General features: G+C 30.8%; 1 protein-coding gene across 5 annotated transcripts in view; it reads right to left on the bottom strand.

Moving 5' to 3' along the window:
* The window catches only part of Suco (SUN domain containing ossification factor), a 72,178-nt gene that overhangs the window by 25,543 nt on the left and 29,348 nt on the right, over window positions 1-17,287 (bottom strand). For 2 of the 5 annotated variants that reach the window (XM_010635616.2, XM_010635621.2), the window contains exons 7-15: window positions 14,225-14,348; window positions 13,122-13,258; window positions 12,595-12,662; window positions 7,192-7,299; window positions 5,272-5,377; window positions 3,352-3,372; window positions 3,109-3,164; window positions 2,372-2,463; window positions 1,528-1,593 (exon numbers count right to left, since the gene is read on the bottom strand). In XM_010635616.2, coding sequence (XP_010633918.1) covers window positions 1,528-1,593; window positions 2,372-2,463; window positions 3,109-3,164; window positions 3,352-3,372; window positions 5,272-5,377; window positions 7,192-7,299; window positions 12,595-12,662; window positions 13,122-13,258; window positions 14,225-14,348 — 778 coding nt within the window. The remainder of the gene's footprint in view (window positions 1-1,527; window positions 1,594-2,371; window positions 2,464-3,108; window positions 3,165-3,351; window positions 3,373-5,271; window positions 5,378-7,191; window positions 7,300-12,594; window positions 12,663-13,121; window positions 13,259-14,224; window positions 14,349-17,287) is intronic. The other 3 variants (XM_010635618.2, XM_010635619.2, XM_010635620.2) reach the window with 3 other exon arrangements.

Here is a 17,287-nt window from a genome sequence, read left to right as displayed (position 1 = left end):
AAAAAAAAAAAAAAAAAAAAAAAAAGATAATGCTGGAGAAGTGATTACAAATAGGGAACTGTCCTCCAGAGTTAGGTTTTAATGACATCCCAGCAAATGACCCCATACAGAAAGAAAAATAAAACTCAAAGTATCAATGTATTCTTGGGATAGGACCAAGTCCATCCAAGAGAAGTAATTAATGCCTTACCACCATTCCCTAAGATGACTTCTTAGAGAGCTTTTAGTGTGGAGCTACTTTCAGACCCCCTTAAAAATCGTGATTCCTTAGAACTAATTCAACATCACTGAAGCTACACCAGAGAAAGAATAAGGACTATTATAATTTTAAAGAATACAAAAACAGTATTAGTTATCTGGGCAAGTAATATACCATTTCTTCCACTCATAAAATACTACACCTCATAGTAGTGCAAAAGGTAATTAAAATCAAGAATAGTTAAGGGTTACTAGTTACTACTAACAGTAGTTATGAAGTTCTAAAAAGTCAGAAGGCTAGCAAGATAGTAAAACAAAGTATATTAAACTGATATAAAACAAAGTTAATGTTGCACAAAAGGATTCTTGTCCTGTATTTTTAACACTATTCTGCCCATCCTTAAAAGCACTTACTGAAAGTTCTAACATATCAAGAGGAAGAGGGATAGATGGATAAAAAAGGAAGGAGGTAAAGATGAAAAGAAAATGGATTGATTTTAATTCCATACACACGACTGTACAAAATATCTTTGCAAGTATATGCACTACTACTTGAATATCTAAAAAAAAACTACAAAGTCCTTGCTCACAGTGAGACTGGTACTCTAACCATTCAGCTAAGATAAAAAAAACAAGGAGCTAGTCCTTCTTCTTTACTAAGATTTATTTTTATTAAATTCTGTTATTAATCTCTAAATAGGAAGAAAACCATCTACCTAGTTTTATATTCAAGAACCCAAAATAACATGGAAAAATACCTACACACATTCTAACAGAAAAATAATGTGCCAAATGGGTAGAGGTCTTTCTAGTAATCTCCTTAACTAGCCTGCTATTAGGTTCATATACTATTTCGGTATGAAAGCATACCAAACCACCAATTATCTGAAACATTTCTTCAGTTTACAGAAAATACATTAATCTGCTATTATTACTATTGGCACTTACTGTGATTACAGATAGTTAAATAGGAAACTATCCATGTCCATATATTAACAAATTCCTGTTCACTAGGATTTCACTGATATACTAATTTTTTTCCCAAATAAATTCATAGTCCTTTCTTCAACACAAAGAAACCGTCCCAAAACTGGTTAGACTAGAAGAAACACTTTTATTATGTTTGCATTTTTATCTCTTCTTTCTTTTCATCTATTCTTTCTGCTTCAATTCCACAGAAATGTTTAGCCAGTATCTGAGTTTAATACAAAGTTAAACATTGGCAGTAGAAGCAACCCAAACTATACCTATGTCAAAATGAAAAAAAAAAAAATCAGAAACACATGAATAATGTGCATAGGAAACTGCAAGAAACTCCAAAATACTCACTTGTAGCAGAACCAAGAAGATTTTTTGAAGATTTATCCTCCACCGTATTATAATCCAGTGGATAATCTAGAGAGAAAAAGAAAGTAAATATAGTGGAAATTAGTTTTAACAACAAATTTATAAACACATATTATGACCTCTCATAGTCAACTAACATTTACAACATTTCATAATAAATATTATACATCTAAAACATGTTCACAAAAAGAAAATGAGATTTATAAACTATTTAACAAACTAGGTAAACCAAGGAAAATGACTGTACTGGTTACTAAACTTTTAATCACCTGTTAGACTGTTATCCAAGCTTTCCATTTCTTCAATGTCTTCATTTCTTTTATGCGAACACATCAGAAAACTTAAAATTATTTAAGCTATGATTTAAGGCATCTTAAAATAAGGATCTGATAAAAAAAAAAATGAATAGGTCCTGAAAACTTTCCTTTATCACTTAGGCTCATAAACATTTCTCAAAGCCTCAAACCTAAACTGGTTGTTCTTAGGCTCAGGGCAAATCAGAGGAATTAATATTCATTTCTACTGTTTCAGTCTGTTACAAGTTGAACAGGTTCTTAGATCTGGCATAGGGTTAAAACCATGATTTACAGCACTGATGTTATCAAAGGGAACTCCAGTTACAAATAACCGACCGATAAGCTTGAAACAATAAAATGTAAAAAACAAACATATTAAATGATACTTTTAAGAAAAAAATAACTATTTGGGCTAAAACAATAAAAACTAAAGTGAAAACAATCACTGATTTAAGTAATAATCACCCATTACAATTAAATTATAAAAAGCAAAAAAATTTTCTAATAGTCAACTACTTAAGATCACTTACCATAGTCCTCATCAAATAGTTCTTGACGTTCTGAATGATACTGAGAATCAGCAATTTCTTCATATTCTTCCACCATGCTAGTGCCAAATACCCTAATAATATCAATTTAATCAGACTTTTATTAAAAGAAAACAAAGTTATTCAGACTCATCTCTTTAAAATGTGAAATATCCGTTCTGATTATGTTATGAAGAACACTAGGCTTTTGTACTCCAAAGTAATGGCTGTATCTTACATTTTAGTTATCAACTGCTTCATTAAAATGTAAAACTAATCTATTTTATTAGGTGTATACAAATATAATGATCAAGTTTTTTTTGTATCAGTCTAAAATGTTTCCGTATATTATCACAGCAAAAAAGTAAAGCAATCACAAAAACGTTTGTTTTTTATAGTATACTGGCAATTGAATCCAGGGCCTTCACAGTAAGCTATCTTCATGGCACTTTTTTTGAGACAGAGTCTTGCTAAGTTGCCCAGGCTGGGCTCAAACTTGCAATCTTCCTGCCTCAGCCTCACAGAACGCTTGGATTACAGATGTGTACCACTATGCCTGGCTTATTTTTTAACAAAGAATATTTTGACATTTTTCTAAAACACATTCAAGAGAAAGATTTAATAGCTTATATTTCTACTTTAGCCTCAAGTAAGAGAAAATTATTTCTTCACTTTAAATGCACTGTATTACATAACACTTAAGAAAAAAATTGAAGTAAATGTATTTCATTCTGTTTTACCTTATAAGGCTTAATGGACAAAAGTGCTCTGATCCAAAATGTGATACCAACTCCACCTAAAAAATAAAAGCACATGAAATGGGAATTCAAAAGGGTGCCTCCTGGGTTAACATTACTATCTTTCTAAATATAAAGTCCTCCTTTCCCCCAAAATTAATACTTGTAAAGTTTAGCTTTTTTAATTATTACATTAATAAGCCATGCTCTGTTATTCAATATTGCAAAAGTAGAAGGTTTGCTAACCTTTATGTACTTGATGAACATCTGAAGCAAGAGAAAGGAAAAGAAAAAGAAATCAGTTCCAAAGTCTGGATAACATGCCACAAGCAACTTCATGAACTTGTAAATCATACTGCATAATAAGCACAGAAAGCAAAATACTGTGATGGATAACATTGTAGTACTCTTAATTCTTTGCAGAGATCAAAGCAATAGCTTAAATTTTATGATCACAACTAGAAAGTATAAACAGCTGTAATAAAATAAACTTTAAGCTTATAAAAAAAAGTTAAATAACCTAAAATCCACTGCTGCTATTTTATGTCTCAGATACAAAAGCATTCCAAAACCAATTAATAATCTTTAGAAAAAAAATCCGTGCCTTCTATTACTGTAGTATAGCTAAGGTGAATTTGTAATTGATATATATGTGGTTGTAAATACCAATATATCATATATACATATTGATAAAAAGATAACTAGTACACAATTAAGTGTTATGTATACTTTACAAGTATATATGGAAAATATGAAATTCTGGTGTTCAATATTATTTCAAGGATAACTTACAAAATGAAAGCTACATATCGATTCACTTTAATTATAAGCTATTAAAAAGTACATGTACATCAATTCATTTTTAAAATATAAGCTACTAAAAAGTAATTTATAGCTATGGGTTTAATTCTTTTAGTATAGGGAAAACCCATAGCAACTTGACACTTCAAAATGAAACTCTGAAATAAATAAATACTTTTTAACTTATTTCTACCAAAGGGTTTTGTTAGAAATGGATCACTGAAATGCTCTGTAGTCTCCTACTCCAGAAAGAACAGGAAAGTTTTACATGGCATTTTTTAAACCACCAATAAAATATTCTTCCATTAGCAACAAAGCAGGTGGTATAAAAATAAACCTCAGATCTAATATTTTTACTTCCAAAATTAAATATATTACCTGACATGTGACTTTTAACATTTTTCCTTCTCATAGTATAGAAAATTATATATATATATTCAATTATTTCAGTACTCATTTAGAAGAAATTAAAATGTTTCCTTAATTTTTCTGAACTCTTAAAACCACTACCTGAAAAATATCAACTGTACTTTCAAAAAAGAATTTAGCACTTTTATAATAAAAGTAGGAATACTACAAGTTTACCCATTTAGAGAAATCAATACATGCTTTAAAAAGAGATAATAAAATCCCAGAAGACAAAATTAAGTAGCTATTAAGTTCTTACATTTAAAGACGAAAGAACAGAAATGAGAAATGCTGCCATTCCAAAAGGATCTATTATTAATATGACAGTAGTTTAAGGTGCAGTGATTATTTTAAAGTAAAAGGGGCAGGAAGGAGAGAAGAGAAACTTCTTCTATTTTGTCTAAATCCAATTCAAGGTTGTCAATTCTACTTGATTAGATGGTGGAAGAAGCACTGGGGATAGTGTGCTAAAAAGTTTTCTTTATTTAAAACTGGTAGTTGGACATATAATTGGACTTGAATATACAAAAGAAAAGGCAAGAACCATAATAATGTCAAATAATTGTGTATTAAAAGTGAAATAACCTAAGAAACAGATTTTAATAAGTTAAGAAATTGCCTGCTTTAAAGACTTCAGTGGTTAAAGTAAAGATTTGTGTTTCAGAGTAGGGAGAAATAATAGTACCATGAAGATAACATATTACATTAAAATTGAAAAAAAATTAAAAGTCACAATTGGGAATTTCATGAGAGCCACAAATAAAAAAGCAAGCCTAAGTTTTAAGTAATGTAGAAGGAATGTATTAACATTTTCTCATAAACTAAGAACTATCTTAGTAAATCAAAAATTACCATAAACTCCCTCTTAATTTTTCTGATTTTAAATGGATAGAGTGAATACAGTGTAAATAAGTAAATTTTCATGATAGAACACAGTCCTGTATATGCAAACATTACCTTCACATATTTTGCATACATTTGCTCATCTAAAGGGAAACTCTGGACATTCCGTTCATCTCTACCATGGAAAGTACCCAGCTTAATCCATTTATTTGTGGGATATCTAGAAAATATAAAAAAATATATACTCTACATATTTTCCTCTGTAGGTGAACACACTGACTTGTATCTTAACAATCCCTTTGGTTAAACACATTTTATTTTCCAATTAAATTGACAATTTCCTTTGTGCTGGGAAAGAGTAACTTGAAAAAAATCACACTATTAATAAATCAGATGATAAGAAAAAGACAAAGGCAGGACAAGGGTCCTGCTGTAGTTTGAGAAGCCTCCCTAGAAATTTTACAACAATGTAGCTAAGAGATTCTCTTGGAAGAAGAATGCCTCTTCACATATTAACAGGTATAAGATGAGGTGAAGTATAAATACAAGTACTACTGTAAAGTGAATTAGAAAAAAAATTCTACCACCATAGTTGAATTTGACAAATCTTATATAGTAGCTGATGGATTTAAAAGTTAACGTAATATAAAAGTCTACTACTATTATTATTGTTTGAAGCATTTAAAGAATACCTCAAAAGAGCTCTCTCATATTAAAAAAATACTCTATCATTACTGGCTATGTCTATATAACAGAAGATTCAGCTTCAAGACAAGGAAGTTCAATGAGGGCTAGTAGCAGAACTGATTTCAAAAACTACACACATACTGCTGAGTGTAAGATGATGGGAGAAACATCATGGGAAAAACCTTAATGGTTTAAGGACAGTAAAATAAATAACTTCCTATACGGTATATCATGGCATGAAAATATTTTCGTGGAAGGAATAAACACCTCCATCAAGGAGAAAATGTTAAGTGCTCATTAAAAATGGTATGTTTGTAAAACAAAAGATATTCTCAGGATGTAAGAAGTACAAAGTAAATACACTTTACTAGAATAAATAAATAAAAATAAATAAATAAATAAATAAATAAATAAATGTATAGGAAAGGCTGAAAGGAATATATAAAAACGCTAACAACGATTATCTTTGACAGGAATGTAGTTCTTTTCCGAAGTCCTTACAACATTTATTTATTTTATTTATACAAGTACCCAAAAAGGTTTGAAAACATTCTTTGCTAAAAATATATTGCATGCTATAAAATGGAATACTTGTGTTTTTAATAACTTTCAAAGAAATGTTCAGAAGGAATACAGAATAAAGATTAAAGAAAAGACTTCGAAGTGAAAAAGTTCTAGATTTGAGTTTTGGTCCTTTAACAGTTTATGTGAACTGGGTGAACTACTTAATCCCACCATGTCTGTTCCTTCACCTTATAAAGGAATAATATCAACATGCACTAATTAAAAAAATGACAAAACTTCCAATACACATTTTTTTAAGTCTCTATGTGAGTTGCCTACTATATATGTGCATTATATATATATATATATATACATATATATATATACATACATATATATGCATTTATGATATTCATTTGTGCATGGCATGTTTTATATGCTTAGTCTTTATTTTAAAATGTCAAAAATAAAAAATGTTGATCAATTCCAGTTGAAAATGACCTTATACTCAGCAAAACCAACCTCATTCAGTACAAGTAGATGCAAGCATCTGATTATTAGGTTATCTAACATGGAGTGTGCATCTACAGTACTGTAATACATATTATTTTCTAAAAAATTACTTTCCTTTTTTCTCCTTTAAAACATAAAGGAGTAATATAATGTGGTTACAATGCTTTAAGCATTATGTAAGTAAATAAAAGTAAAGTGATTAACAAGAGTGTACATCTGCTATTAGAAACTATTATTAAAAAAATAAAATGTTGAAGTCAAAAGTGACCCATTTAAAATTTTATTCTAAAGGTCCAACATAGGCCTAGTGAAACCAGCTGTACAATTTACCTGTCACTGATAGAAACCAGAAAGTCTTTAGGAGTAGAAGAAAATAATTCATAATTTGCAATATCAAGCTGTTTTACTTGAATTGGTTCACAAAGTTCAATAACAAACCTTCAAAAAGAACACAAGACAATCATTTAGATAAACCATTCAAAATAACAGTTCATATTAAACATGACATAAGCATTTGCATAAGCTACATATCTATTAAAAGTTACTAAAAAAGTAATGAAGGAGGAGAACTTGTAACTTGAATTATCCATAGTGAATGCTTTTAAGTATTTACCAAGTATATCATTAGTGGGAAGAAAAGTAAACAAGATGTTGATTTTGCCCCACATTGTTTTTCTCTTCCTTTTAATAACAATGCATATTCTTGGAAAAGAAATTACTAAGAACAGCCAGTGATGATGGAAACTGCCCAGTCTAGAGGACAGTTTAGCATATACTTGCATATTATCTTACAGGTATCAAAGCCTATGATTTAGCACTGAACTCTTAAGGATACACACCTCCAAATGTCCACCTTTGTGTTTACAGTTTGCTACACTGAAGCAGTTTATAAAAGCAAAAGAAAAAGAATAAATATTTAGCAGAGAATTAATTAACCAATTACTATAGCCTACCTGGACAATGAAACTGGTACTAGAAAGTATACACCTCATTTATATAAAGAGTCATAAAATGCCAATTAATTTATTGTAATAGAAGCCTAATTTGTAACTGTAGGGAAAGACGGTTTGAGAGGGAGAAATTGTAAAAGAGGAATGAGAAGAAACTTTTGGGAGTGATGAATACCCTCATTATCTTTATTGTGCTGATGTATAAATGTCAAAATTTATCAAATTATATACTTTCACATGTAGCAGTTTATTGTATGTCAACCATACCTCAATAAAGCTGTTTTTAAAAATGATGGGGGCTTCCCAGCCTTTTGGCTAAGATCAAGTGAAAGGCTAGGGTTATAGCATAGCTGCAGTGCATACACTTAAGGACCTGAGTCCAATCTTCGCATCAAAACAAAAAATAATGTCAGAAACCTATATTCAATGTACAAAGATACCACAATAAATGCTGCTTAAGAAACAAGAGCATTCCATGCACATAAAATGAAAGTGCAGGTGTGAAGGTATTTGGAGAAATAAATATTCTGACATCTAGTATGCCTTTAATAAAATATCAAATGAGCTTTTATATATTGATAAATGCTGAGCAAAGCATTGTGCTTAATCTTGGAGAAAAAGAAACTTAGTTTCAGAATGTGAAAAATAAAAAAGTTCAATAGATTAAACCTAAATTTATACAACGCTTTGTTTATCTTAAACCAGTCTTTGTTAAAGTAAAAGAATCAGAAGCCGTAACTAATAAGACATTTAGCCAATAAGTAATAAAGTAAAAGAACAGGTGTATCTGTCTCCCTTCAAAGCCTGAAAATTTTCCATATCACCACATCCTAGTGTCAGGGTAAGACCTAAGGAAGTCAGACTCAGACTTCAATTTGATTAAGTTAAATCTAATTTCACTTTCAATATACTATGCAAACACTTACAGATCAAGGTTTTTTTGGTGTTACTTTTTGAGACAGGGCCTTGTTTTGTAGTTCAGGCAGGCCCTGAACTCACTATGTAGCTCAGGCTGGCTTCAATCTCCTGATGATCCTTCTGCCTCAGCCACCTAAGTGCTGGGATTATAGGCATGCACCACTACTTTTAGCTTGGGTCAGGAATTTTAAAAGATCAATGGCCAGGTGTGGTGGCACACACCAGTAAGCCTAGCACTATGGGAGGCCAGAGGCAGGAGGATCAAACTTCAAGCCCAGTTGGGGCAATTTAGTAACATAGAGATCCTGTCTCAAAATAAAAAGTAAAAAAGGCGGAGTATATAAGCTCAGTGCAAAGGCTTTGGGTTAAATCCCTAAAACCTCAAATAAATTCATCAATAAACCAATAAAGTAACATCTGAATATAACAGGAGTTTGATAAAACATGAATCAAAATATAAAAGATAATTAAGAAGGAAATTTATAAGCTTCAATATGGGTAACACATAATTTTTTTAAAAAATTAACGTTCAACAGACTAGGCCTAAAGAAAATAGACAACTAAAATTTTAAGCAGAAATTCATGAAAAAGAAAACAAAGACATGGTAAGGAAATCAGTAAAGCCAAAACAGACATCTCCATTGGAGACTGAAGGAAGAAGCAGCATAAATAAAAATAATAGGAATTTTTAAAAGAAGAAAATCTCTAAAGCTAAAAAAGAATTTAAGAACAATGTATAAACAACTTTTATTATTAAACTGTGAAAGACAATTCCTAGAACAATTTATCAAAACTGAAGAAACAGAAAACCTAAATAGTATCACAACTATTTCTTCCTAATTATTTATGTAAGTACAAGATAGTGCAAATACATGCTTTCTAAAAGAAATTTTGCTTGCCATGACAAAAGTTATAAACCCAAATATCCACAAAGTGCAGAATAGTTAAATCTTACTACACCCCATGAAGGAATTTTATGTAGTGATACAAAAGACTAAGGAAGATCTTTACAGATGGAATACTGAGATGGTCAAGACATTTCTAGGTTATAAATTAATTTAATGTGAAAAGTATGCTGACATGCTAACTTCTCTGAAAAGTGGGATATAAATAAGAAAGTATATTTGTAGTTGTATAAATATAATACACATACTGTTTTTTTACCTTGAATTATAGTTTAAGACTACAGTGTGTTATCATTATAGAAATAACAAACTGATGAGAGAGAAAAAGAGAGTAGAGAAACAAACCAGTACTTATGCATAAGGGAACTTCATCAGAAAGGTAGCATTACAAATATATATAAATTATAAAGGTAGCATTATAAGTTATAAATAATTATAATTTTAAAAGTGTGAATTATTAAACAAGTAAGTAAAAGAATCAGGAGGGGAATGAATACCTCCTGTTCACAACACACACACACACACACACACACACACACAAAAAAAAAAAAAAATTCCAGAAGGATTAAAAACCTAAATCTCAGGTACAAAATGTTCAAGTTTTACAAAAAGTACAAGACACTATCTTTACAATCTTAATATTATGAGACAAATTCGACCATATTAAATTTTAAAGACACTACAAAAAATTGAATATACGTACAATATATATAATTTAAAACATTTTATCCAGAGTGCTACACACTAGACTTAATCTATTTTATAACATAAACCACTAAGTCATGTCTAGACTTCTACTAGACAGTAAGAAAAAAAAAAAAAGAAAAACTAATGTTTGACTAGTATTAGAAGCATCTCATAACAAGTATTCAATAAACATCAAATCAATAAATAAAATAGGAATAATCAATATCCTAAAATGTCAACTATCCCAAAATTAATTTAGAGTTGATACAATTCCAATGAACATGTCAGCATGAACTTTTATGGAACTTAAGATGATTCTGAAATTTAAAAGAAAAGAAATGAAGGGCCATCAATAATTGGGCCGGGCATGGTGGCGCACGCCTGTAATCCCGGCACTTGGGAGGCTGAGGCAGGAGGATCAGTGTGAGTTGGAGACCAGCCTGGAATACATAGTAAGTTCCAGGTCAGTCTCAACTACATAGTGAAACCCTGTCTCAAAAAAACAAAAAAATTTTAAAAATTTAAAAAAAAAGAAAAATAATGAAGACACTTCTGAAGATGAGATATAAACTTGCTTTGCCAGATACTAAGACTTAGAAAGTGTGCTTTCATTATAACTTAGGTGGTCAAACTACTTAAAACATGCAAAAATCAGTTAAAAATGTTCCGAGGCTCTTCAATAACAAAAAGATTCACACATAAATGCATAGAAAGTAAAATCTATAATACACATTACACAAATGCATGCTCTCTAGCAGCAACAATTAGTATCAGTATTTATGATCTCTTATTCGGTAAACCCATAGTAATGCAAAATGACTGCTTCATGTAACTTCATCCCAGCACATTTTTGCTTGAAGTATAAAATAATGGAGCATAAAAATTTGAATGTCACTGGCTACAGAGACTTTTACAAATAAAAGTGACCCTTCCAAAAACAGTCTATATCTCAGATAATCTTTTTCTCAAATTCCACTTATAGAACAAATGGCCTAAGGCAAAAGTAAGGTTTTTTTGTTTTGTTTTGTTTTTTGGTACCGGGGATTGAACTCGGGACCTTGTGCTTGCAAAGCAGGCAGCAGCACCACTGAGCTAAACCCCCAGCCCAGGAAAAAGCAAGTTTTAAAGCGTAGTTTTACAGCAGGTAATGATAAAATGACCAGTGGACATCCCCTAATATCCAGTGGTTTGGTTCATTTTCTAGTTGAACCTAAAGGTACAAGTTTCCGAAAAGAAATGAATCCAAGAGTGGCAGAAATGAATAAATGTTATCGTCAAGGTTTGAAAAGTGCCTAAAATATATATTATGTGTTTTTTTCATTCTAGTAAATTAGCATAATGGAGAGAATTTCCCAGTTATTAATTAGGTACATTTGCATCATGAAATCATGTAATAAAACTTGGTATGTCACGAATTTTTTATCCTATGTGTTCCTTTTCTTATATTCTTAGTGGAAAAATTAGATACAAGCAATGAAGCCAAAATGATGGTATTTCTCCTAAATACTTCTACCCTCTTCTTATCCAATTACTAAGAATTATCAATTTTATCTGCTATTAACATCTTTCAGATATATTTGTCTCCTCCGTGTACAAATTGCCAGTGCCTTATTTAAAGCCTGGACTATGACAACAGGCTTCTAAAGTGGTTTCTCTGCTTCTAACTGCATTCTATTGTAAAGTACAATGTAAATTAGCCAGTGAGATATCACTTCTTCAAAGAGATGCTATCTATCCTCCATGCTCTTTAAGATGAAGCTCAAAAATTGTTAAACTTGGTATATGCAGCGATGAATAGCATGGTTACACCTAAACTAACCCTCTAGCCTCATCCTGTCTCAACTCTAAATGTACCTTTTTTCTTGTCGTGCCAAAAGAACCTCTTGGAGTTGCTTCTATGTCTAGTCACCCAGAAGAAATATGCTCCTGTTAAAGCATTATTCCTCCTTCATTTGCCATTTCTATGACTCCTACATGATTGAGCTCTGGAATTACCTCTTCCAAGAAGTCCTCGTGGAGTTACACATCTCTCTTTCTAAAATACTCTTAGTAGTACCTTTTACAACATTTCATTACCGTTCAATCACTTGTCATTGTTTGATTTCTTGTCATCTCCTGGGGGAAAAGGTATTTTGTCCTCAATTTTGCATACTACTAGCACTAATCAATCACAAACATTAAATGATATGAGTAAATCAATCTAACCCTAATAAAAAAGCTTAACATAGTATATACATATATAGAATGCACTTTTAAAATTTTGTATTACTTACCAAATTTTAGTGCTGCATGGATTCAACATATAAAGGTCCATATTTTCTATAAGAATAGCAGATGTGCTCTATTTCAAAATGGGAAAATGAATATATCACTTACAGAAAAATAATAAGAAATTATTTCCACTAAATATCCTAGAATTTCTCTTTTAAATTTTAAAATACATCTAAGCCTGTAACACTCATTTGGAGGAAAATGAGCATAAAAGTGATTAAAATTGATCAGTTAAGATTACAGCATTAAATTATTCTTATAACAACCCACTTAAAATTCAGTATCTGTTACTGTAAAGGAAAAATGTTCTATTAGCTACTTCCTTTTAAATTTTTCACATAGGTTTTAACAGTTAAATAACGGTATAATTTATCATCGAATGTAAGTATTAATACAATAAAATGTCTTGACAGGCATAATTCTGCACTTATTAGTGAATTAGGCAAACAGCTCACATTTAAATATAGCTCCCATCATACCAAGTCACTAGTCTGTGAAATTTATATAAAAATAATTTATACTGAAGTACCTTGGCTTCTGGATTAGCTGCCAAAATTTTGGCACCACATTCTACTGAGGCATAATTATTCCGATTCTTCTGGACCTTTTTCGTGGCATGTGGACCTCCATTAGAAGATGGATGTAATGACTGGCCTACAGACAAATCTTATTATTAAACATACATATGATGATTATGATTGAAAACACCCTCAGCAATAAAATCATCTTAAACAAGCTGTCTTGCAGAGAATTAAGAGGATGATTAACATAATATTTTAAAATCTTTGAGAAAGCTGGGCATGGTGGCACATGACTATAATCCCAGCACTCAGGAGGCTGAGGCAGGAGGATCACCATGAGTTCAAGGCCAGCCTGGGCTATACAGTGAGTCAAGACCAGCCTGAACTACAAAGTGAGACCCTGTCTCAAAGGAAAAAAAATAAAATAAAAAGCCATGAGAATTTCAAAATGCTTCATCCTAGTACCTTAAAACATCCCAGATGAAAACAAAGTAACCACAGAAATCAGCACTGCCTGGTTTATGTCTAAGTACTATAACAGAAAATGAAGTTTGTCTACTGAAATAACTTTTGGTATATATCGTCTACCCTATTAAGGATGAACACTTTCTGTGACCCCAATGTTAAGAATTCTTAATTCTAACACTTATTCTACAAAAGGTAAAAATAAAACAAAACAAAAAACTATTTACTTTGTATATACAGTTTAAAGATTTCTGACTCAGAATTTTCCATGTCTCAATTTTCCTCCTATAAATTGAAATGAAAATCACTGCTGTTTATCTAATTTTATCCTCAATAATTTACATGGCTGGATTTTAATTAAAAGTAAAACTGTTTATAGTTAAACACCGGTAAATGATATATAGGCAAACAGCAGCAACTTTGTAAATTTTTATTTATTTATTTTTTTGGTACCGGGGATCAAACTCCGGTCCTTGCGCTTGTGAGGCACATGGCAGAACTACTGAGCTAAATCCCCAGCCCTGTAAATTTTTAAAAATGTTTTATAAAGCAAGTTTTTATCATACCAATTAAAAAGATAAAAGCTCATTTGAATCTCCTTACATTAAAAAAAGAAACTTTTTTAAACAATCTAGTACTTCCTTACTTTTTTCTTTTTCTACTTCCATAACTTTCTTTTTCCATTCATCAAATGTTGGTATATCCTCTGGATCTTTGGGATTTGCTGCAGGTGTAGGGTCAGTTTCTCCTGGTTTTATAAAATCAGAACTCTGAAGAAAAAAAAAATGCCAAAAAATAAATAGTCCTCAAACTCCAAAGAATATAAACTAATAAATAAGTCTAATATTATAGTAAATGACATTTTGAAAAGATTTGATTTAAAAGTTAATTTATTTTGAAAGAACTGCAACTATTTCTAAGCATAAATATGTATTCCATATTAGTGAGATATTATTGTTCAAAAATGAAACAAAACTGAATTATATTCTCAGCAAGCAATTACTCATACACAAACTCTACAAATTAATATAATATTTGGGTTAAGTCTACCTTTAAATTTTTGTGTACCGCAGTGTTTAAGGGTTTTGTAGAAATAATACACACCTAAAAATAGATTCCTTTAGTAAGTGCATTATTTTAACTTAGATTTTAAGGTAGATGTAGTACAAGTGCTGTATACTATTTGTTACTGAGAAAGACATCATTATAATTCAGGTTAATAAAAGGATTTAGCAAGATGCAGAATTCATAAAAAATCTGACAGATCTGGCAACATTAAAGTGACATATATTCTAAATTAAAAGAAAACATCAAAATGAAAAATTTTAAAAATCCAAATGCCAGTCACTACATGAAACAATAAGCAACAAACTGGGAGAAGTATCTGCAACACATTCAGCCAAAGAAGAATATCTCAACTTAATGCCTACACATCACTAAGAGGGAAGAGAATAAAAATATTTAATAAATCCAGCAAAAAAGAAAACGTAATCTCAGTAATAATCATGGAATACAAATGAAAACAAGACAGAAGTTATGCCATTCTTGTGGAGGATAAAGTTGGACAGTCTGGCAAAATGTACTATGTATCAGTTCAATCATGGGAAATATGATTAGACTGCTGAAGATATTTCAATTTAATAGCACTAAGTAAAGAAGCACATACCCACCAATTCTATACCATAAATATCAATGAAAATGCACACATATGCCTAACAAGTATGTGTAAGAATGCCCACCGCAGCACTGTTTTTAATAACAAAAAAGTAGAAACAACCTAAATACCCATTATTAAAGACTGGATAAATTACAGCAGAGTAGCTATAACAAAATAGTGAATAATGAATGGCAAAATTTCAAAAACAATGTTGAGTAAAACGCTACTTAAGGCTAAAATGATGTCAGTTTATATTGTTTCAAAATATGCTAAATAATATGTGCTGGTGCTCTTTATGATTGTTTGGACAGTACTAAAATATTTAAAAACCAACAAGTTGAAGATAATGGCTATATATGAAGCAAAGAGGAAGATAATACAGGTAGTGGAAAAAAGCTTACAATCTTTTTTCTTAATTAAGCTAAATAATGTACACATGGATGTTTTTATTACAATCATTTCTATATTCCTAAAACAACGCTTAACATGTTTAACAATGTCTTGAAGTACACAAAGTCTGTGTAGAAAACTCACTGGTAAATAGCACAAATTTCATTTCATATTATCTTTGCTATATTAGGGCATGCTTTTGAGTAGTAATATAAATTACAAATAATTTCTGGAAATAATGCCTTTAGGAAGACTTAGAAGTCTGGCTGCCACACAACTTTCATCTTCTTCATCTTGGAGTGTTTTTAAAGAACCTAGCTTACTTAATGAAGTATGTGACTGCCAGAGGTGTGGGGCTGGAGTGGTAAAATATCAATTAAAGAGTTAGCATTTGATTTAAAAATTAAATTGTTTAAATCTAATTTGAATATATTGAGAAAATAAAGACAGTTATAAAAATTAACCTAAGATACTAAAAAATAAAGCCTACACAAAAAATTTCCACGGGGGGGGGGGGACTATACATATGCCTTTTGAGTCCCAGGCAAAGCAATCATTATTGCCTCTTAACAACAAATAAGAGAACAATACAGTAAACCTTTGTAATGCACTGCCTACAGACAATACGATAAATTCACATTGTAATGTATTGTGTACAATACAAATGATGTCCTATAGATCTCTGAACTAACAAGGACAATATAAAGACCCACCTGCATGTGAAAGCAAACTCTCATTCCTAACAAACTTAACCAAGAGTTATCCTGAATTGCATACTATGTAAAATTACTGAATACTGTATTACTTCATTGTTTATTATCTGTGACATTTTTCTGGGATACTATTTAGGAAGTCATTAACAAATTAAAATTCCACTCATTTGCCTATCTACACTGATTCTCTAACAGTATGGGACTTTTAGATGAAAAGTGGTTTCTATCTGCTACTAATTAAGGAGAATAAGTAAATTTTGCACCAAGCTGGTCACTATGTTTTAAACTGCTCCAAAGGAGACATGTTTTAATGTTTTTCTAATTTTATTTATGGTTTTGATATCTGTGAAACAAAGTTTAACATGTTTGATTTGGTTCCACTGGGAAAATTAAAATTAGTATAAGATGCTGATCTATAAAATGCTAAGCACCTATAAGAAGCAACATAAACACAGTTGGTCCAGTGATAGCGACTGTCTCTAGAATGAAGTGTAGTTAGTTTTAAGTGGAAATATATTGAAAACGTGTGAGACGAGAAAGTGAAGAACAGAATACCTCAAATTTGAAAGGAAAGAAAGTAGATCGGGTATGCACTATTTTGAATTGTTTAATTCCACTTGTTTTAAGTTCATGAAGAGGTTTTCATATCTTTTAGCTATTTCTTACCTGAAGGAAGTCTCAACTTAACAGCTTCTTCAGAAAATTTTATATCAGCCTGTACCTAAACTCAAAGAAGACCTTAGAAAAAGAAAGTAAAACTTTCCCACTATGATACACCCTGTCTTTATTCTAAGAAAAATATTCTGAAACATAAGTTAAGTCTAACTGTACTCTGCACATATATAACAAAAGGTAAAATGTCCCTTGAAAATAACTCTAGTTGAAGAGTAAGTTAACTCTGTGCTATTAAATTAACATATTGTTGAAAAGCCTTCAGAGTAATGGTTAT

This window comes from Fukomys damarensis, unplaced genomic scaffold, assembly GCF_012274545.1.
Source record: "Fukomys damarensis isolate Sample0158 unplaced genomic scaffold, DMR_v1.0_HiC HiC_scaffold_11, whole genome shotgun sequence".
NCBI classification, from domain to species: Eukaryota; Metazoa; Chordata; class Mammalia; order Rodentia; family Bathyergidae; genus Fukomys; species Fukomys damarensis.
Note: the sequence above shows the minus strand (reverse complement) of the source record. Positions and strands in the feature narration are given on the sequence as shown.